We start from the raw sequence: 23,305 nt of genomic DNA, 5'->3' as shown, positions 1-23,305 counted from the left end.
TATGCATGTATGTATATGTGTAAAAATAAAAAAAAAATATATATATATACATATACACGTGTGTGTGTATATGTATATATATATGTATATATATATATACATATACAGTTTTTGTTTGCTACATGGATCATTTTAATTCATGTTGGTGTCTTTCCTTTCGTTATATTTCTTAAAGAGTTCAAAATGTGTTAATTACATAAATAAAATGTTAATTTTCTCTGTAGCACTTCATGGATTTCATAAGCAACACACGTTAGTTGTTCAAACAAAGCATAAAGGTAAAAAACAATATATACAGTGTTATCTTCATTTTAGATGTCAAAAAGTATTTGCGGCTCCCAGTGTTTTCTTTTGCGTGGAAACCAGGCCCAAATGGCTCTTTCAGTGTTAAAGGTTGCTGACCCCTGGTATATATTATTGTTGGGTCTACCTTACAATATAAAGCGCTTTGAGGTGACTGTTGTTGTGATTTAGCACTGTATAAATATAATTGAATTGAACTGAGTATTTCAACGTTTACTGTAGTAATTTTTAACACTCGTATATCCATACTTCTACTACGTTTCTGTACGTTTACCACCTCTGCTATCTAGTTATAGAAGACTGAAGGAAAATTTCACTCCTATTGTTTGTTTAGATTGTGGCTAATTGGAACAAAGAAATCCCAATGAGGATATGGGCCTTGAAAATGTTTTAAACTATATGTAAGGAACAGGACTTGAGTATTAGCCAACAGTTGCTAGTTGCTAAGGACTAGGATTTAACACGCTGGACTTATAAGTCAGAACAATGAATTTAGAGATCTTTATAAGGTTTTGAGTTCAGTGTTGAGTGTTAGGATCCGTACATTTCATTTTTTTAAATGAATGCTAAACTTTGCTTAATGGAGCTTTACAGCTTTATTGGATTTCTGTTGTCACTGTATACATCATGGTAGAACCAGAGACACACATTTCATTTCTACAGTTTCTCTTATGAAAAAGTCTTGATTTGAGCTAAATACTGAATTACTTGCCGTATTGAATTGCATGGTCTCTGCTCCTAGCATGGGCATACAGATTTTCTTTCATTTTTTCACTGTTACAGATTAGCAATGTTAAGTCACTGATGGGCTCTGTTCAGAAACAAAATGTAGGACACTGGTATATACAAAGCATCAAACTTAAAATATATGAATGGCAATACTGACAAATAAGTGATTATATTATTAGTTGCTATAAGTGGCTATAAGTAAGATTTTAGATCACATAACAAACATAGGATTTTAGAAATCTTAAAAAAATATTTACGTTAATCAGTAATAATAATAATAATGGATACTTTATTGATCCCCATGGGGAAATTACTTGTTTTTCTCTGCATCTGACCCATTCACTCTGTGAAGCAGTGGGCAGCCCACTAAGCAGGCGCCCGGGGAGCAGTGTGTAGGGACGGTACCTTGCTCAGGGGTACCTCAGGGTAGCCGTTAAGTGGATTCGAACCGCCGACCTTCCGATCATGGGGCGACCACTTTACCTACTGAGCTATCCCTGCCCCATATGGTGTTTATGATAAACAAGTTACTGTACACGTAGACTTGTCACGTCCTATGACCCTGTGTTTGTGTTTTTGGACTTTTAATTTCTGGGGGTTTTTTTTTGTTTGTTTCCACTTCACTCATTACCTTAGTTTGCCTGTGTTCCATTACGTTGTACTGTTTTTCATGTCGTACTGTGTTACTTTGTATTATGGGGGTTTATCCAGCTATATTTATATATGTTTATATATAAATATATGCGGTGGCCCCTAGAGACAAAACACGTACAAACTCCAAAACACATTTCTAGCATGAACTGAACTTCCAAACTTCCAAAGCAGAGCTACCTAGATGACTTAAATTACACAATTGAAAGCATGAAAGCATATGTGTATTGTTTGTGTATTTATACACAAGCATTCACATATAGTCAAATAATAAAAAACAAAAAAGTTTATTTACCTGTTATTACCAGATCCGGTCGTTGGTACTTGCTGGCTTGTGTAGCCACTAGGTAACAAAAGCTCAACACTGCCCCTAGCATCCTGGAGCACTTCTGTTGTCATTGTACTGTTTTGAGTTTTTATGTGCTTCTGAGTTTTTACGTGTTTTGGAGTTTGTATGTGCTTCGGAGTTTGTGCCTGGTGGACAAAAAATTGGTTCTAGAATTGGACTAGAAAAGCGCTATACAAGTACAGGCCATTTATTTATTTTTTTTGTAACGGCATGAACAATGAGAAGTGGTGGATTGGCCACATGCTGGCCGATGTGTAAAAATAACTCAGTTGTTTGGTGGTGGCTATGGCGGAGCTTCCACAGAGGCAACAGGTGGATGAGGGAAGGTGAGGCAGGAGGAGAGACCCGAGGCAGCCGCCGGTCCAAGTGTCAGGTGAACTGAACTTCAGGTAAGAAGTTATGACCTGCAGTCTATCTGGGTCAGATATAAACCAAGTTTAGGTGCAGTTTATTTTCATTGTGCTGACTTTTTACAGTCAGTTACAATACCTCATACTGCGTGAGCTAGCATGAGGAGTTTCTATACAGCTGTTCAGTTGCTATGATGTTACTGATAGTGAACTTTATTTTATTCATAAGGTTAGTTAGTAGAGTTGCCAACAGCTCCTTAAAAAATGGAATGGTCCCTCATTCAGAGAAAATATTACGCGTTTCGTATTGAGCTGAGAAGAGACGCAGTTTGTCCCGTACTTCAGCTAGGATGGAAAAAGACACAAAGCTGGAGTTATTCTGTCTTTACAGCTGCCTCTTCTATTGCTACTTCAATCATGAAACTGATCAATGATCAGCTGATCGTCTCTCTTGTTTGTTTATCGCCCACTTTGCGCCATGAAAGAGGAAACCAGCGGATGTCGCGCTAAACAACAGCAGCACGTTTAAGCTTGATCAGCTGTTGTTAGAATTTATTTAATATTAATTTCTAGTATCAGCTGATGTTTGCTGGAGCCACAGCTGTAAAGCTGCTGGTCATGATGTCGGTTTGGATATGTGGTGAGAGGGAAACATGAAGATGAAACCAGGCGATGTCCTTACTGAATCATCAGAGCTGAACAGGTGATGGAGAAACAGGTTTACCTTTTAGGTGACATGAATGAGTTGAAGGGAAGTTATGAACTGTTTCTGAGAGACAAATAACACCAGGATCCTTTTCTAAGTAGCTGACAGCTGGTAACTGTGCAGGGGCGGGTCTAGCAAAGTGTTGCCAGGGGGGCAGGTAGGGCATTAACAGGGAGAGGGGGGCACAAAGAAATACTTTTCTTTTTTATTCTCATTTAAAATATCTCGCTTTTATTAAATAATTATCTAAATCGTACAACCAAAGTTTTTATCTGACATAAAATGTATAGAAATCATACATATACCAAAAAGACAGTGTACATCACTGTCACAACAGTGTTTGTTTTCATTCAAAGGCTTTATGGCTTTAATACCTGGTGGGCCGGTCTGTAGTCAAAATGCCCAATTTTCTGTCCCAGTCCAGCCCTGCAGGTTAATACTGGCAGTGTCACCATGCCAGCTGACTGGATTTCATCATCAGCCAGTGTTGTTCTTTATCAATATTACCAAAGTTTACCATAACGCAGCATAGAAAGTATTTACTTGCTTTCAGGTTTTATTCAAATGTTAGTCTTTTCATTTGTTTCCCCACTTTTTTCCTGTTTCAAAATCAAACACCAGTTTGTGAGAAGATTATCTTCTTTTTTTTTTAACAGGCATTGGCTAATTTGCCAATTGTATGTCAAAAATGTTCATATTTTAATATTCAAAAATGTTTTTGCCCAAAACATATGTGCACTACATGTCAGTAAAAATACTATGCAAATATTGATGTCCTTGAATGCTGAGTAAACACTGACTGATTGTATCTCTTGTACTTTATCAACGCAGTATCTAAAAACTTTGCACCGTAGTGGTTAAAATCTCATTCTAATAAGAGTTAAAAGCGCATTCGGTTATTAGGTTTACAGGGTTATTGAATTATGGTTAACGGTTGGTAGAATTGTTTTTAACATTATCTGCCAATTACATCTGCCACCCTTCTCCAAATCTGTGCCCCTACCTGGCCCCCCCAACAAAAATTTTCTAGACATGCCACTGATCGTGCATCTTGTAGTATACGTGGGGTAACGAGAAGCGATTAACACCTCACGACCAGCTCCCGATCATCAATTGCTCGTGAGGGTGTCACCACAGCCGCTCACACTGCTCACGGGCAAACACGTAAACGTCGGTGAAAAAGACGAAGCAGCACGGCTGTGCGGCCTGTGATCTGGACACAAGCGATGGAGGCACAACTTGTAGAACTTTGGAAAGCTCATCCGAGCCTTTTCGATGTGGCATCACAAAATTATCACGACCACAACAACCGTGAAAATAGTTGGATTTACATTGCTGCTTAATCACAGCTGCCTGATCAATGTTTTTCATTAGCAATTTAGCAAAGTTGATGGTGGTGGTGTGCGTGTCTGTGAAAGACAGAGAGAGAGCGCGAGCGAGCGACATAATTTCTGTTATAACCTTCATTTTATGGAGGCACAGTGTGAGCACTCAGGTCGCATCAGAGCATCAGGCGGTATAGTGTGAGACCTGCATCGTGACCGACCAACTTCTAACCTCTGCGAGTCAATCGTGCAGTTTGAGCAGGAGCTGAATAACGTGACTGAAAAAATCGCACAGTGTCTGCTCAGCTTTAGGTGTACTGTCGTCCGAGACTTGCACCGCAGTGTCGGCGTTTGTTTCCCTGTTGGCCATGCTTCTTGTTGTGGTCATCTGTTGTCTTCCGGTATTTTCTCCGTAAGCGACCTTTCCTCGACCAATGAGATGAGCGGTAATCTGAATTGTCATACTCAAATTGTCATAAGTGTGGTGTCAGCAAGCAGGAGAGGGGCTGGGAATTATGATTTCAAACAAAGCGTTAATTCCATAAACATTTATAGACTACTTTTGATTCTCACTGTATTACGGGACAAAGTGCGTCCCTTATTAGCTCAATACGGGACGTGTACTTTTGTTTCTAAATACGGGACGATTCGGTTTTTTAAGGGACGGTTGGCAACCCTAGTTGTGGCGTTAACGTCATTTCAGATTAACGCTGACAGCACTAGTGGGAACACAACGAATATGACTGCACATTTACTCTGACATCATCCTAGTGCAAAGACAAGTGGAAGCAGACAAAAACAACAAGCATGCATGCTACAAACTTTACAGAGTCATTTAGACAGCCGTTAGCACATGATTCTCCTTATGGGGACCTGATATGTTTAATATGCTGCTGAGAATATAGCCCTGAAGAAGCGTATAGTATAGCTTTTATTTTTGGAAAGAGCCATTTCTCTGTAATAAACTCTCTTTTCCAAAGATCAGTGATTTCTCGATCAGATAGATTTATTTTTTTTATTACTTTGTTGTTTCAGCAACATTAAATTTAAAAACTGTACTTTTGAGTTAAAATATATATTTATAATTTTAATAAATGACAAATTAAAAAGGCATGAACATTTTTTTGTATCGAAAAAATATCGAACCGTGACACCAAATATATATATATATATATGACAACCGTATGTTACTCACGATGGACAGACAACTTGCTTTCCTTTTTTTCCTTTCTTTGTGGATTTTCCTTCTTTACTTGAGGCAAGTTGCCAACAGCAGAGCAGCAAAAGCAGCAAAATCACTGGCCTCAATCCAACAGCCATGGTGCCTGAAACAGAGTTTAATACTGGCCTCAGTACATACAACATATAGCTTAAAAAAAGAACAATATTGTTGCAAACTTAGCACAAGATTTCACCACATGTAGGAATCCACTAGAATTTATTTTTTTATGCATATCATTATAGATGTGATTACGTTTTGGAAATACATCACTTTGTTTGAGACTCTTTACAGTATTTATCTGTGTCTATGCTATCACATTCAGCTTAAAGCTTGAAAAATACTTCACTGAAATTTGTCCTAGAAATGTTCACGGAGTATAAAACAGAAAGGTATTTAGCTGACAAACTAGCCAGACAGAAATAATAATGAAAATAAATAATAATAATGATCTATTATTGCTGTGTCCCTTATAAACCTAGGAGTGGCAGCACCATTTATACTCGCCTCATCTTAATTGGATATAGTTATTCAATTCATTAAGTGTTAATCCATATATCTACAGTCAAGGACATTTTTTAAAAGCAGGATGCCACTTTCTACATGAAAATGGTATATGTAGGTTTTTGAGATGCCTCACTTGAAGTATTTTACCATTATATTTTATCAAGATATTTAATGTGACAAAAAATCATGTTAAGAAGAAATAAATTCATAGCTACAGAAATCACTTTTTACATTCTTTGGTTTTATACATGTAGCTTACAGTATATGTACTAAAAGTCTGTATACTCAGTAATGCAGCATTGGTACATATTGGTAGGATGGCCTTGATTGTCTATGAGTAACAATAATAATGACATGTTCAGTGACCTTTCTGACACAGTTTTAATGGTGCACAGTTTGCAGCCAATCAAAAAAGTTCAGTGTGATTGCCCTTCCTGATCTGTAGGTGTCACTGGCTCTGATGCTCCCCGAGCTGACCACATCAAAATACAACATCCTCTTCACTATAAACTGAAGAATTTTGTGGCACATGTTGAAAGACCTCAGCTTCCTCGGAAAATAGAGCCTGTCCATAGAATGTTTTTTTCTGGGATAGTAATGCTAATTCCAACATTTCAAGTTTATGAATGTTTTTGCTATTGCTATATAAACAATTAATATTTGGTTAAAGTTCAACTTTCATTCAAAGGTTTTTGGAAAATATTTTGCAACTTTTTGGAAAATTGTTTAATTAATAATAGCCTTTATACATCCTCCTCATTCCATCTGAAGTTGATCACCATTTCTTTGTCTTTGGCCTTATTAAGATTCAGAAGATGATGAGTCAATAAAATGAACAAGATTTCTGTACTCCTTGCCCATCATTTTAAAAGAGCTATCCAAGCACAAGCAAAATTCCCAAATTAAACACTCTGTTGTTGTTGTTTACTTTTGACCAGTTACTGGGATCGAAGATTCTCTTGCCCTTTCTACCAGCAATTTGAATGTTTGTCTTTAATAAAAAACATGAATACAATAAATATATAAATAATCACAAATCAAAAGGAAAGGTTCTTCTATTCAAAAGCATTATATGCTGTACATCAAAATTCTCCTCTTTTTTATAATGATAGACTGACAGATAATTGAGGAAATATTTTAAATTTCTCCAAACTCCTCTGATACATCGAACATGCAGACCCAAGCTTGTTTCACCATTGGCATTTATTATCAGTGGAGTGATTTTAATATCACCGGATGGCTTATATAACTGTTTTATTACACCAATCTTATCACTGCCAATAACAAGCTAAGTAACTGGATGCTGGCTTAATTTACCTAGTCATAGTGGCTTATAGGAGCGTGTGTGTTTGTGTGTCATATTTTTTTAAACATGCATCCATCCATCCATCCATCCATCCATCCATCCATCCATCCATTCATTCATTCATCAATTTTTAAGATAAGATAAGATAAGATAACCTTTATTAGTCCCACACGTGGGAAATTTGTTTTGTCACAGCAGGAAGTGGACAGTGCAAACGTTATGAGGCAAAAATTAGAATACAATAAGAATAAATACAGTACACAACTGTACAGAATAGAATAAAATAAAATACTATATACAGTAGAATAAAATAAAATAAATATACAATAAGATAAGAATAGAATACAAATACAAATACTATATACAACTGAGTAAAAATACAACAATGACAGATAGGATTATTGCACTTAGTATTATTGCATATGTATGGATGTGTGTGCTTGATCAGTTAAAGTCTTTATTATGGAGTCTGACAGCAGTGGGGAGGAAAGACCTGCGAAATCTCTCCGTCCCACACCGTGGGTGCCGCAGTCTCCCACTGAAGGAGCTGCTCAGTGCTGTCACAGTCTGCTGCATGGGGTGGGAGATGTTGTCCATCAGGGATGACAGCTTAGCCGCCGTTCTCCTGTCACTCACCACCTCCACTGGGTCCAGAGGGCATCCTAGAACAGAGCTGGCCCTTCGGATCACCCTGTTCAGTCTCTTCCTGTCCCCAGCAGAGATGCTGCCGCCCCAGCAGACCACGCCATAAAAGATAGCAGAAGCCACAACAGAGTCATAGAAGGTCTTCAGGAGTGGGCCCTCCACTCCAAACGACCTGAGTCTCCGCAGCAGGTACAGCCTGCTCTGCCCTTTCCTGTAGAGGGCGTCTGAGTTATGAGTCCAGTCCAGTCTATTGTTCAGATGAACACCAAGGTACCTGTAGCTGTCCACAGCCTCAATGTCCATACCTTGGATGTTCAGTGGTTGCAGTGGAGAATGCTTGTGCCTGCGGAAGTCTACCACCAGTTCCTTGGTTTTACTGGCGTTGATCTGGAGGTAGTTCAGCTGGCACCAGTCCACAAAGTCTTGGGTCAGACCTCTGTACTCCTTGTCGTCCCCATCAGTGATGAGGCCGACTATTGCAGAGTCATCAGAGAACTTCTGCAGGAAGCACTGGGTGGAATTGTGGGAGAAGTCTGCAGTGTAGATGGTGAAGAGGAACGGAGCCAGAACCGTTCCCTGTGGGGCCCCCGTACTGCAGACGACCCTGTCCGACACAAAGCCCTGAGTCCTCACATACTGTGGTCGGTCGGTGAGGTAGTCCAGGATCCAGGTAGTGAGGTGATGGTCCACTCCAGAGTTCACCAGCTTGTCCTTTAGAACCGAGGGAAGAATGGTGTTGAAGGCACTGGAGAAATCAAAGAACATGATTCTCACAGTGCTTCCAGCGGTCTCCAGGTGAGCGAGGGAACGATGTAGGAGGTGAATGACGGCATCATCCGCTCCAATGCCAGGCTGGTAGGCAAACTGAAGTGGGTCCAGTGATGAGCTTGTTAGGCGCCGAAGCTGAGCCAGGACCAACCGCTCCAGGGTCTTCATCAGGTGGGATGTCAGAGCCACCGGCCTGTAGCTGTTGAGGTCCTTGGGGCGTGAAGTCTTTGGCACTGGTACAACACAGGAGGTTTTCCAGAGCTGTGGGACTCTTCCCAACCTCAGGCTCAGGTTGAAGAGGTGCTCCATTTTCTTCCAGGGCCTGGTCGCGGGGCGGTAGCCTAAATATAGAAGCCTAGACCTCCCTCTCCCCAGCCACCTCCTATAGCTTATCCGGGGAGAACACCAAGGCATTCCCAGATCAAGCGAGAGAATTAACCTCCTGGGTCGGCTTCCTCCTGGTGGGCCATGTCAGAAGACTTCACCCTCACTAAGATTATGCCAGTGAGGATGACTACTACCACTCAGCGTCCTCCTCAATTTTGCATTCTTCTTGTGTTGTAAGTGCTATTTTCTAGTTTTTTTGGCAACAACTAACCACCTATGACAGACAGACTCTTTTAGACATCCTACAACATTCATAATCTGGGACCACACTGGTGGCTTAACTTGGATACCTGAGCAGAAACAACGCTGGAGGAAAAGGGAGAAAAGAGCCAGAGTTCTGGTCAGGCTGAGAAACAGACAACACGTTTCCCCTTTTTCCAAGATTCTTCTAGCTAACATCCAAATTTTGGGGAAAAAAATGGATGAACTGCTTTCCACAGCATATTATGGACTGCAATGTCTTTATTTGGTTGGATGCCTCAATCCCTGAATCGGCTATTCTTCCTTCTCCATTCATCGTCAGGACTGGACAAAGGAGTCCGGTAAGTGGAGGAGAGGTGGCGTGTCTATAATGACTAACAAGCAATGGCGTGTTTCATCAAGGTGCTCCCCTGATGTTGAACACCTCATGATCAAATGTGTTCTGTACCGCTGTTTATATTTTTTCCCCCTACGCTGACACTGTGTGGGTGCTGCCCAAGCTATATGATGTCAACCACTGGCAAGAAGTACTACACCCCAAAGCGACAAAGCCAGCCTGAAGAAAGTTCTGCCATGTAAGCTTTCCAACATGAATTAGAATAGAATTCAACTTTATTGTCATTGCACATGTCACAAGTACAAGGCAACGATATGCAGTTTGCATCCATCCAGAAAGTGCTTTAGCAATAGATATATTACAAAATATATATTAGCAATAAAATTGATATATAGGTATACTACAAAAATGGGTCTATTATGGGTATGTTACAATGTACATGGTATGAAGGTATGTTATGAATATGCTATACTGTACTGAGTGTACAAGTTATGTACAGGCTATGAACAGGATATAAATATGAAAACTATACAGAGATATGAAATATGAAACTATACAGAAATATGAAATATGTTATAAACAGTTGAAGAACTATAATTATTGTATTGTACAGAATGATTGCCTATAAAGCATTTACAGTAGTGCAGTTTAGATCAGTGAGATATGTGGCTGATTTCAACAGTGGTTCTACAGTGGCTATAACATCCTGGATCACCTTTAGACCCCTTTCACGTGTGCCTATAAAGCCCACCTTTCAGCAAATCAGATTACTCCTCAGTCCTGCTGCTACCAGCCAATAGGCGGAGGCTGAAGCACGAGCAACCAGCGACAATGAAATGATTGGGTTCAATGCTGAACCAACTAATCACACATGGTCCTGCATCACTCCTTCCACACTATGTACTGGGAAGTTTTTCAAACTGCTGCCAACAATAACGTAAATGACCACACAAACTGCTTACTGGATACATCCACAAATGAATCAGTGTGGTTGACGTTGTCTCAAACATCAGGCGCATGTGGAGTGGGCTAAAAACCATAACACATTTCAAGGGGAAGAGCTACAGCACAGTGGAGATGACTGGTTCCCTACCTGAGGAGCTGAATGACCTTATAAACTGTACCGTCTGTGAAGGTTCTCAGTCATCCAGGTCATTGTAGTCAAAGGAGCTTGCAAAGAAAAGCGTCTGGACTTCTTTAAGTTGCTTGAAGATGTTTCACCTCTCATCCGAGAAGCTTCTTCAGTTCTAAGGTCAAATGGTGGGGAGTCCCAGATTTAAACCTAGTGGGAGTATCCCCTCACAAGGGGGGGGGGGGGGTACTCCCACTAGGTTTAAATCTGGGACTCCCCACCAGTTGACCTTAGAACTGAAGAAGCTTCTCGGATGAGAGGTGAAACGTCTTCAAGCAACTTAAAGAAGTCCAGACGCTGTTCTTTGCAAGCTCCTTTGACTATAAACAGTACCGTTTATAGGGTTGGGGAAACCTGCAGTGAACAGACACTGAAGAAGTCACTTGGATGAATGACGAAACGTTTCTGTCATCCACGCCACCTGCAGCCTCTGAGTCTTCATCCACGCCGCCTGCAGCCTCTGCCTCGCCTGGTGCTGCGGGGGCCAAGCAGTCTTCAGGTCCCAAACTGCCTCCTCAACATCACCGGCCACTTTCCAGGCCACCGGCTGGGTGTCATTGCCGTCGGTGATGACCTCCTGAACGCCGCCGCTGCCTTCCACATGGCCGGTCCCCGGATCTGCTCTGTCGCCGCCACTGCCTTCCGCGTGGCCGGCCCCCAGAACTGTTTGCCCGTCTCCGCCGTTGCCGTCCACACGGTCGGCCCCCAGAACTGAACTGTTTTGGCCTCCTGCGCTGTCGGCCTCCGGGTCGGCCCCCTGAACTTGACCATCTGGGTTTTTCTGCCCGTATGTCCCGCTGTTTGCCCATGACGTCATTATGCCTGTTTACGAGTCTGTGTCTCTGTCTGTCGTGTGCTTCCTGTTTTATTTTGTAGGTCTGTGTCCTATGTCAGTGCGTTCAGCTTTGTGCTCTCCCTGTCTCGTCAGTGTAATCAGCGTCAGCTGTGTCTCCCAGCTGTTTCCTCTTCGCTCCGTTCACCTCTTGTATTTAGTGTCTGTGTCTTCCCCTACTCGGTGTCGCGTCGTTAACGTCTGTTCACCCTCGCTTCCTCTGTGTGTTCCGTTTGCCAGCCAGCCTTCCTGCCTAGTTATTCTGTTCTTCCAGTTTACTTAGTGTTTTTCTGTTCTGCTTCTTACCAGCAATAAAGCTGTGTGTTTTGAGTTACTTCTGCCTCAGTGAGTCCTGCATTTTGGGTCCTCTCTTCCTGCCTGCCTACACACAGACATGACAGTTTCTCTCACTGAACACTACGTCCATGGTGAACAGAATCAATTTTGGGGATTTCCTTACCTGGATGATTGAGCATGCATCAAGACATAATTTTAGAGATAATATGCAAAATGGAAGAAAGCAGTTCTACATATTTGTTTAATATGTGCATTGAAGGACTTATCCTAGTCAAAAATGACTCCACAGTGTTACTGGAGACCAAGGTAATGCCATTCAGAGTAAGCATCTGGTTAGATACCATATTTCTAAGATTTTCTGGGCTGAGTACAAAAACTTCAGTTTTATCTGAATTAAGAAGCAGAAAGTTAGAGGCCATCCAGGTCTTTATGTCTTTAAGACATTCCTGCAGTTTAACTAATTGGTGTGTTTTATCTGGCTTCATGAATAGATAAAGTTGTCGTTGTCAGGATGAGGTCGTGGACGAAAGAAGGAGGACCCAAACGCTGGACTCACAGGTAGGTGAAGATTGGTGTTTTATTGTCAACGGAGTGAACAAACAGAACAGAAGTAGGAAACGGCTGGCCGGCTGGACGACTGACTGAATGGATGAATGAAAGACTGACTGACAACTGACCGGCTGACCTGACGGAACTGAACAGAGGACAACCTAACAGCGGCGAGAACAACATCACAATAACATCAATGACACGACATTGGACTGGTTGAACTGAGGGACATAAATACACAGGCTGAGTGATGAGAGATTAGAACCTGGTGAGTACACAGCTGAACATAATGACCTAATGATAAACGGGAAGAGGACGGAACATAATGCACATGGACCAAGGCTAACACAATAAAACAGGAGGTGAAGCAGACAGAATATAAACAGTGAACATGAACTAAGAATACTGGGTCAAAGACCCAGAAACCCTGACAGTCGTCTGCATAGCAGTGACAATGCGTTCTATCCCTTATGATACTGCCTAAGGCAGTGGTTCCCAAACTTAACTTAAAATACTGTATAAAACACCTTGAGGCGACTGTTGTTGTGATATGGTGAGTATAAATAAAATTGAATTGAACTGAGTATTTTATTTCCTCTTCAATGGTTAAAATTTTATTTGTGAAGAAATTCATGAAGTAAATATTAGTTAAGGTTAAACAAATGCTTATCTTACAGGGAGTGCAGAATTATTAGGCAAATGAGTATTTTGTCCACATCATCCTCTTCATGCATGTTGTCTTACTCCAAGCTGTATAGGCTCGAAAGCCTACTACCAATTAAGCATATTAGGTGATGTGCATCTCTGTAATGAGAAGGGGTGTGGTCTAATGACATCAACACCCTATATCAGGTGTGCATAATTATTAGGCAACGTCCTTTCCTTTGGCAAAATGGGTCAAAAGAAGGACTTGACAGGCTCAGAAAAGTCAAAAATAGTGAGATATCTTGCAGAGGGATGCAGCAGTCTCAAAATTGCAAAGCTTCTGAAGCGTGATCATCGAACAATCAAGCGTTTCATTCAAAATAGTCAACAGGGTCGCAAGAAGCGTGTGGAAAAACCAAGGCGCAAAATAACTGCCCATGAACTGAGAAAAGTCAAGCGTGCAGCTGCCAAGATGCCACTTGCCACCAGTTCGGCCATATTTCAGAGCTGCAACATCACTGGAGTGCCCAAAAGCACAAGGTGTGCAATACTCAGAGACATGGCCAAGGTAAGAAAGGCTGAAAGACGACCACCACTGAACAAGACACACAAGCTGAAACGTCAAGACTGGGCCAAGAAATATCTCAAGACTGGTTTTTCTAAGGTTTTATGGACTGATGAAATGAGAGTGAGTCTTGATGGGCCAGATGGATGGGCCCGTGGCTGGATTGGTAAAGGGCAGAGAGCTCCAGTCCGACTCAGACACCAGCAAGGTGGAGGTGGAGTACTGGTTTGGGCTGGTATCATCAAAGATGAGCTTGTGGGGCCTTTTCGGGTTGAGGATGGAGTCAAGCTCAACTCCCAGTCCTACTGCCAGTTTCTGGAAGACACCTTCTTCAAGCAGTGGTACAGGAAGAAGTCTGCATCCTTCAAGAAAAACATGATTTTCATGCAGGACAATGCTCCATCACACGCGTCCAAGTACTCCACAGCGTGGCTGGCAAGAAAGGGTATAAAAGAAGAAAAACTAATGACATGGCCACCTTGTTCACCTGATCTGAACCCCATTGAGAACCTGTGGTCCATCATCAAATGTGAGATTTACAAGGAGGGAAAACAGTACACCTCTCTGAACAGTGTCTGGGAGGCTGTGGTTGCTGCTGCACGCAATGTTGATGGTGAACAGATCAAAACACTGACAGAATCCATGGATGGCAGGCTTTTGAGTGTCCTTGCAAAGAAAGGTGCTATATTGGTCGCTGATTTGTTTTTGTTTTGTTTTTGAATGTCAGAAATGTATATTTGTGAATGTGGAGATGTTATATTGGTTTCACTGGTAAAAATAAATAATTGAAATGGGTATATATTTGTTTTTTGTTAAGTTGCCTAATAATTATGCACAGTAATAGTCACCTGCACACACAGATATCCCCCTAAAATGGCTAAAACTAAAAACAAACTACTTCCAAAAACATTCAGCTTTGATATTAATGAGTTTTTTGGGTTCATTGAGAACATGGTTGTTGTTCAATAATAAAATTATTCCTCAAAAATACAACTTGCCTAATAATTCTGCACTCCCTGTAATAGAGCTCTGACTTTGTGTCAGTCTCAGGATCTGAACTGTCACATCTTTTCAGATCTTTTAGACCTATTTTATAACTACAAGACTTTTATTCTCTGTAGCTGTTTTATAAGGTTTAGGCAAGAAATTCTGACTTTAATTTTCATGGTTTGATTAGGTTTGAACAACACAACTATTTGGCACCTAAAGTACACAATGGCTGCACAGTGGAACTGCAGTTAACATTGGTAGAATTACTGCAAGTTGGTTTCTTGTTCAGACCACACATGGCCTCTGTGTGGAGGTTGTACGTAATAGGTTTCCTTTAGCCATTCTAGTTTCCTCCCACAGTCCATAGACATGCATGTTAGATGACCGGTGATTCTAAATTGCTCATGGAATTGTAAAATGTTTCAAATGTACATGTACAGAATAAAAGCAAAACAGCAATAGATTTGTATTAAAAGATAGAGCTGGTTAGTTAAAATGTTACTTCCATTTAGTTTTACTGGATCTCAGTGCAGCATTTGATACAGTTGACCACAACATATTACTCAAACGACTGGAGAACTGGACAAGTCTTTCAGGAACTGTACTAAACTGGTTCAAAACATACTTAGAAAACAGGAAATACTTTGTATCAATAGGTAACTTCACATCTGAGCAGACAAGTATCACATGTGGAGTTCCCCAAGGTTCCATCTTGGGACCCCTTCTGTTTAACAGAGAAATTTGGGTGTAGTGATGGATGCAGACCTAAACTTAGAAAAACACATTAAGACAATTACAAAGTCAGCTTACTATCACCTCAAGAATATTTCAAGGATAAAAGATCTGATGTCTCAACAGGACCTGGAAAAACTAGTCCATGCATTCATCTTTAGTAGGCTTGACTACTGTAACAGCATCTTTACAGGTCTACCTAAAAAAAAAAAAAAATCAGTCAGACAACTACAGCTCATTCAGAACTCTGCTGCTCGAGTCCTCACTAAGACCAAAAAAGTGGACCACATCAGTCCAGCTCTGAGGTCTTTACACTGGCTGCCTGTCCGTCAGAGAATAGACTTTAAAGTTCTGATGCTGGTCTATAAAGCTCTGAATGGTTTAGGACCAAAATACATCAGTGACCTCCTGACACAGTATGAACCTTCCAGATCCCTCAGGTCATCTGGATCCGGTCTTTTATCAGTTCCCAGAGTCAGAACCAGACACGGAGAAGCTGCATTCAGCTTTTATGCTCCTTATACCTGGAACAAACTCCCAGAAAGCCTCAGATCAGCTGAAACACTCAGTTTATTCAAATCCAGGTTGAAGACTCACCTGTTCTCAGTTGCATTTGAATAAAGCAACAAATCCACACTTTTAAGCTTAAATTTCAAAACTTACATTTACCTACTGATTTTATCTACTGTTCTGATTTTATCTGTTTTGATTTTATATACTGTTTTGTTTGTTTGTTAATTAGTTTGTTTGTTTGCTTGTTTTAATCAATTTTAAATCATGCTTTTTATTTGCTTTTGTTTCTAATGTCTCTGTAAAGCACTTTGAATCACCTTGTTGTTGAATTGTGCTATACAAATAAACTTGCCTTGCCTTGCCTTGCCATTCAATCTGCAAAAAGCTTTTTCATCCACTGTTACTATGGTGACAACTCCCACCCCCGGTGGTGATATCAGACTTTGTCTCAAATTTTTCAGGGCTTGGTTGGATCATTTTTATTTAGCAATGTGACTCCTATTCTTTTATTGTTTTAAGAAAAGTTATTTTCTTCAAGAACTTTTGGAAAGAGATTTTTCTGGTTATATTGCAAGACTGACACTGAAGGTGACAAACACCTTGTTCATCAGCAAATATAGCAAAAACAGTAAATAGGTTCATGGTAAAATATATCACCCCCTCCCCTTTTGTCATCTGTTTGCCCATCTAGATTGAATAGATGCCCTTTCCATCTATACATAGCAAAGTAATATATTTTTTATTTACAGCAGAACTATATCTATTGGTGACCCAGCCCTCTGCATCTGACAAGTTTTACCTTGAGAAGATTAAGTTAGAAGAATAATCATTCAGAGAAACTAGTGGAACAGAGAAAGGGGAAGTGACAGAGAGAAGCATAGCATGTAGGGGAGGTGGGGGGTGGGTACTGCGGCGTTAGATCACACTGTCGAGATGCAATGACACAGCTCACTGATGCTGCTGTAGTTTTACATAGGAATTGCTCTCTGGTGCAAGAAAACTGCAAGTGTAGCAAAAACTCATACATCACAGGTACAAAATGTACAGCGTCACAAGGACAGGACAATACTAAAGCCTTTTGGTATAATATGATTTACAACTATCTGTTATGTTCTCTCTTCTCTTTTTCTGTCTCGACTATGCGCATGCAATCTGCCCTACAACTGCAGCCACAGAAAACAGTCAGAGATATTCAGCATTCCTTTGATTCTTACCTTTCTTTAGTTGGGCCATTGATTCTGCTGCATTACTGAGATTCAGCGGTTAGTCAGGGTGATGCTGCTCTGGCTAGAGCTAGGCTACATCCTCTCTCCCTCTCCTTCTCTGCTGCACTCTCTGGTGCATGTTCCTTTATCTGCACTGCTCTTGTCGTCTATTCCAAGTTCCTGTCTGTCTGGCTAGAGGAAGTAGCACAGTAATGTCACTGATTAACAGCTCATGAGTAGGGAATTTTATACATATTACATTACTTGTGTGCTAATTGCTTATTTATTTATTCCCTTTTTTAAAACATATTTAACACAGGAAATGAACACAAATCCACAAACTCGAGGATCGCCAAAACATAACCTAATAGACCTACACCTTAGTTCACAGATTCACTTTGTCTAAGGTGTATTTCTGGGATTTCACACAACCCAGGATTCAGATCATGAATACATAATGGAATTGGATTTACAATATTATGAATGAAATGTGTTCTATTTGGAAGCAGCCGCCCCCCCTCCCCTTTCGACGGGTTGTGTGTGAGACTTTAAATCATCAAACTGTAAAATATACATTTTAAATTGTTATTGATCCCTTTAGCCCGAGTCCTAAAGTTTATATTTATTTTCTTACTCTTCTTATATATATTGTTTGTTTACTTGCACTGCTGTAACTGGAACCTCGTCTCGTCTCTTCTCTATGTACTGGACTGTAGCGGAGATGACAAAGTTTACTTTGACTTCAGCAGCGAGCAGGCGCACCGAGGGCTCTCACGCTCACTTTTGACGTTTCCAAAAAACATCAGTGCACATTATAAGTCTGTATCATGATGTCTGGTGTTTTCGTGTTTGTTGTTTTGTTTTTATTTTGTTTTATTTTGCAAGTTGGTTATTAGATGCTGCTCCAGCCAGTCAGAGAATCCCCCGCCGCCCCGCCCTCTCCTCCCTGTGCCGCAAGCAGCAGGCGCACCTGGCAAACGGAGGGCGCCCTTACTCCCAGCAAATGGGCGATAGAAAACCGATCGGTGCCTATGCCATTCCCGATATGCGCCGGCTGATGTCGGGCAGCATGAGTATGAGCAAATTTTTTTTGCCGATGCCCGTGATGCCGCCCCCCACCACGATGCCGCCCCGGGCAACCGCCCGTGTCGCCCGTATCAAAAAACGCTACTGTGCACCAGGGAAAACCTCCGCCTACCCCACTCCTGCTTTACAGGTGAAAATAGAGCAAAAGGACCGCTAGTCTTTGACTTTATTTATTTTCTGCTGTGTTTTACTTGCATCTATTTGAAAGAGTGAGTGTAAACACAAAAAAATATATATTTTATGCGCTGGAATGTGCAGAAAATAGGTTTAAATATTAAACAAATTTCTTCCACTCAGAGAATGTTGCATATAATTAAATTTTTGCTTGATGCATAAAGTTAAAAGATTAAAACTAATAAAACAAGTTTTAAAAACAGACTTTTCCATCTGATTACATTTTGTATGATGGATTATGTAGAAAAAGTAGAATTGGGCTGAAAGATCTATCGCATTATCACCTATTCAGGTTGTAAATCGTGTTTTTTAAAAGTAACTAAGTAACTAAGTAATTAATTACTTTTGAAAATAAGTAATCAGTAAAGTAACGGGATTACTTTTTGGGGGAAGTAATCAGTAATTAGTTACTGATTACTTTTTTCAAGTAACTTGACCAACACTGTTCTTATGTTGTCAAGCTGCTTGAGTTTTAACACCCAGTACTGTCACCAGGGAAAGGCTACTCCATGTGTATTTAAGCCCTCAGTTTTCCTTCATTCTTTGTCATGTTGTCCGATTACGTTATCCATATCCATGCTCCTTTGCCAGTGAGTCTTTTCCTGATATCTTTAGTTATTTCGTTTTTTCCAGCAATACAGCTGCATTTTGAGTCTAATGTCTGTGTGCCAAGTATTGTATTTTGGTCCTACACTGCCCACCACACAGCCTGCCCCATGACTAGAGAGAGACCAGGAAACTCACGGTGAGCATGGATTAGAGAGGAAGTGTCAGAAGCTGAAGATGGCATGGAATATAATCCATGCAACCGAGACCAAGAAAAAACTGATGAGGACAAATTCAGTGAGGAAGAGGATCGCCATGACGACTGTTGTCATCTGTTGTCATGTCAACAGTCAAAGAATGGGAACTTATCCCCACCTGAGAATCAACTTGGGCTTTCAGCTGAAACCCTAATTTGAAAATAATGGTAAACTATAGTGGTAAACATGGAGGTAAGACAGAAAGACATCAAAGCATACATGAGGGGTTTTTTTTATTTTCAGTGGAGATCCGAGAATGAATCTACCAACAGTTTATGGATGTAGAGTTCAGTCGGACAATTTTTTGGGCCACCATGTTACTCTATAAATTTTACATGTTGACAGGTTTGTGGAGCGCCAGCCACTCATCTATATCCCATCTTTCAGGCACCCATAGATGGTGTTCCTGAAAAGAGGTCATTTTAGTATAATGTTGGAATCATTTGGTCCATACACAGCTAAAAAAACGTGGCATAATGCTTGATGTCATCCGTTCTGCAGTTGGTAACCACAGCCAGTTTTGTTAATGCTTCTAATCTGGGCTCAATCAGGTGATTATTTATGCTGCAGTAGATCAAGGCTGCTGGGGGATTCCCAGGGAATGGACTACTTCTTCTTCACTCACCTTTTTTTTTTTTTTCACACTGTGTGTATACACTACTGTTCATTTAATCAGTTATTTTTAATCTCTGGCTGTTTTCCACAGTGGTTTTTTGTCCCATCTCCCCTGCCCTCATTCCTAGCTGATCGCAGCAGATGACTGGCCTCCACTGAGCCTGGTTTTGCCAGTTTTCCTTCTAAGGCTACGTTCACACTGCAGGTCTTAATGCTCAATTCCGATTTTTTGATCAAATCCGATTTTTTTGTCTCCTCGTTCACACTACAAATAAAATGCGACAGCAAACGCGCTCTAGTGTGAACGCTCAAAGCAGCCCGCATGCGCAAAAGAAGACGTCACACACAACGCGCTCTGTTTAGACCCAGACCAAACAGTATTGTTTGACTGATGGCCCTTAATATAAAGACTTCGGACTTTACGTTTCCCAATTTTTGCTTTAAGTTATTTTGTTATTTACATAATAATGTAGATAACCTAATAATTATCCTTATTGCTGTTTTAGAGAAGCGGTGCTTCAAAGGATAGCTGCAGATTTCTGTCAGAATCTGCAGATTATACAGTACAAATAAAATGTTCACGTTGTCTTCCCAACAGTTTCACTGACATCTACACTGGATGGCCAGGAAGCGTTCACGATGTCTTCTCCGGAGCTGATAATTGGCGTCTGTCTTGTGTCAGTGACGTAAAAGACGGATTTAATGCGACCTGACCGTTCAAACAGCAGTCTCTTTCTAAAACATCGGATATGTATCGGATTCAGTACCACATACGAAAGTGACCCAGATCGGATTTGAAAATATCGGATTTGTGCCGTTCACACTGTCATACCATGATCGGATATGGGTCGCAAATAGGATTTGATGCGCTTTCGCCTGCAGTGTGAACGTAGCCTAAAAGGAAGCTTTTAACATAAAGCTTGTCACCAAGTGCTTGCTCATAGGAGGTCGTCTGATTGCTGGGGTTTTCTCTGCAATATTGTAGGGTCTTTACCTTACAATATAAAGCACCTTGAGGCGGCTGTTGTTGTATTTGGCATTATATAAATAAAAATTGCATTGAAACATTTTCTGTACATCGTTTTTCAACACTTGAAACAAATTTCTCCCAGATGGTTCTTTATTTGCTTGAAAGTGGAAGCAGCATGACGAACATACAACTCACTAGATGATAATCCATGCACCCTTACACTGACAGTGAAGATGAAATCCAGATTGCAGTCTACCCTCGGGGTACATGCTCAGACTGACATAGCTTGACTCAGTCTACATGTTATTAAATTCAATTTCCACACAAAGTATAGTCTTCATTGAATGATAATATACTAGACCAGGCTGTGACAGCTTTAGACTCCTTACACAAATAGCCAGTGGGGTATTGATTGTTCTACAATAAATATCGAATAATATGATACTGAGGATATTTATGTTATGTTTAAAATAAGAATGGACAACAAAACTAAATCTAAACTGACCATCCATTTCCTCTGGGTTTGAGTCAAAATGTGTGTGGGGCGCAAAAGATGGTTTGTGTATACTGTACATTTGTACACCTGCATGTCTGTGTGTGATGTCTATCGATATAGGTAATCAGCTTGTATGTTGGCAGCAATCTCTGCTTCCCACTTGTCTCCATTGTTGAGGAGCTTTTCCTTATTGTAGAGCAGTTCTTCATGAGTTTCAGTAGAAAATTCAAAGTTAGGACCCTGAAAAAAAAGGAAAAATGGATTACAACAGGTCTGCAAACACGAGGAGAGGAACCGAAGAAAATAACAGAAACAAAACGTGGAGAAAAGAGACCGCAAAGAATAAGAATAATGAAAGCACAAACAAAAAGATAAAGATCTTTGCAATAAAAATTACTGCCAACTTTTATTATGACTCTGCCCGTATTTCAGCCCTTTTCACAAAGTGTAACTAATTAAATATTCTTTTTTGGGGGGGACTTTAGTCGATAGACAGTGATGAGAGGACAGGAAAGCAGGGGTAGAGAGAAGGGAAGACCTGGGCCGGCCGCTCCCAGAATATATTTCTAAAGGTGATACTGACATGAAATACTCATTAGAAATCAGTAACAACCCATCCAATCTACAAACGCAAAAAACTCAAACCACAGATGTTCATATATTACGTGTAATAATGAAAAAAGTATTAAACATGCTTTACTGAAATTTGTTTTAACACTTTGTGCAAAAGCCTTTGTTGGTAAAACAGCTTCAAGGCTCCTTCTGTATGGAGAAACTAGTCGCAGGCATTGCAAAGGTGATTTTGGCCCATTTTTTTTAATATCCTGACGGTTCTGTGGGCCCATTCTATGAACTCTTCTTTCCATAGACTTTCAGTTTGATTTAGGTCATGTGATTGGCTGGGCCATTCGATTCAATTCAATTTTATTTATATAGTGCCAAATCACAACAACAGTCGCCTCAAGGCGCTTTATATTGCACAGTAGATCGTACAATAATAGATACAGAGAAAAACCCAACAATCATATAACCCCCTATTAGCAAGTACTTTGGCGACAGTGAGAAGGAAAAACTCCCTTTTAACAGGAAGAAACGTCCAGAACCAGGCTCAGGGAGGGGCGGGGCCATCTGCTGCGACCGGTTGGGGTGAGAGAAGGAAAACAGGATAAATACATGCTGTGGAAAAGAGACAGAGATTAATAACAAGTGTGATTGAGTGCAGAGAGGTCTGTTAACACATAGTGAGTGAGAAAGGTGACTGGAAATGAAAAACTCAATGCATCATGGGAATCCCCAGCAGCCTACGTCTATTGCAGCATAACTAAGGGAGGATTCAGGGTCACCTGGTCCAGCCCTAACTATATGCTTTAGCAAAAAGGAAAGTTTTAAGCCTAATCTTGAAAGTAGAGATAGTGTCTGTCTCCTGAATCCAAACTGGAAGCTGGTTCCACAGAAGAGGGGCCTGAAAACTGAAGGCTCTGCCTCCCATTCTACTTTTAAATACTCTAGGAACAACAAGTAGGCCTGCAGAGCGAGAGCGAAGTGCTCTAATAGGGTGATATGGTACTACAAGGTCATTAAGATAAGATGGGGCCTGATTATTTAAGACCTTGTATGTGAGGAGCAGGATTTTGAATTCAATTCTGGATTTAACAGGAAGCCAATGAAGGGAAGCCAAAACAGGAGAAACATGCTCTCTTTCTAGCAGCTTTATTTTCTTCCTGTGCAACTGGCTCGGCTGTGTGTTTGGGATCATTGTCCTGCTATAGCTTCCACCCTACGTTCATCTTCATCATTCTGGTAAATAGCAGCAGATCTTTATCAAGAATGCCTCTGTACATTTTTCCATTAATTGCATTCATTCAGTACTGTATGCTGAACACAGGCCCACATCATGACATTCCCATCTCTAAACGTC

The 23,305-nt window shown here is 40.7% G+C and overlaps 2 protein-coding genes across 2 annotated transcripts in view; both read right to left on the bottom strand.

Annotated features, from left to right (window-relative positions):
• Positions 1-17,343, bottom strand: part of LOC309708442 (glycine receptor subunit beta-like) — an 80,124-nt gene extending 62,781 nt beyond the window's left edge. The window contains exons 1-2 of the mRNA XM_082536498.1: positions 17,253-17,343; positions 5,609-5,738 (exon numbers count right to left, since the gene is read on the bottom strand). Coding sequence (XP_082392624.1) covers positions 5,609-5,738; positions 17,253-17,271 — 149 coding nt within the window. The 5' untranslated portion in view covers positions 17,272-17,343. The remainder of the gene's footprint in view (positions 1-5,608; positions 5,739-17,252) is intronic.
• A 3,680-nt stretch (positions 17,344-21,023) lies between these two features.
• The window catches only part of LOC309708446 (NADH dehydrogenase [ubiquinone] iron-sulfur protein 8, mitochondrial-like), an 18,037-nt gene continuing 15,755 nt past the window's right edge, over positions 21,024-23,305 (bottom strand). Inside the window, exon 8 of the mRNA XM_082536502.1 lies at positions 21,024-21,627. Coding sequence (XP_082392628.1) covers positions 21,496-21,627 — 132 coding nt within the window. The 3' untranslated portion in view covers positions 21,024-21,495. The remainder of the gene's footprint in view (positions 21,628-23,305) is intronic.

This window comes from Aulonocara stuartgranti (genome assembly GCF_965226115.1).
Source record: "Aulonocara stuartgranti genome assembly, chromosome: 6".
NCBI classification, from domain to species: domain Eukaryota; kingdom Metazoa; phylum Chordata; class Actinopteri; order Cichliformes; family Cichlidae; genus Aulonocara; species Aulonocara stuartgranti.
This window is presented reverse-complemented; position numbering and strand designations above follow the sequence as displayed.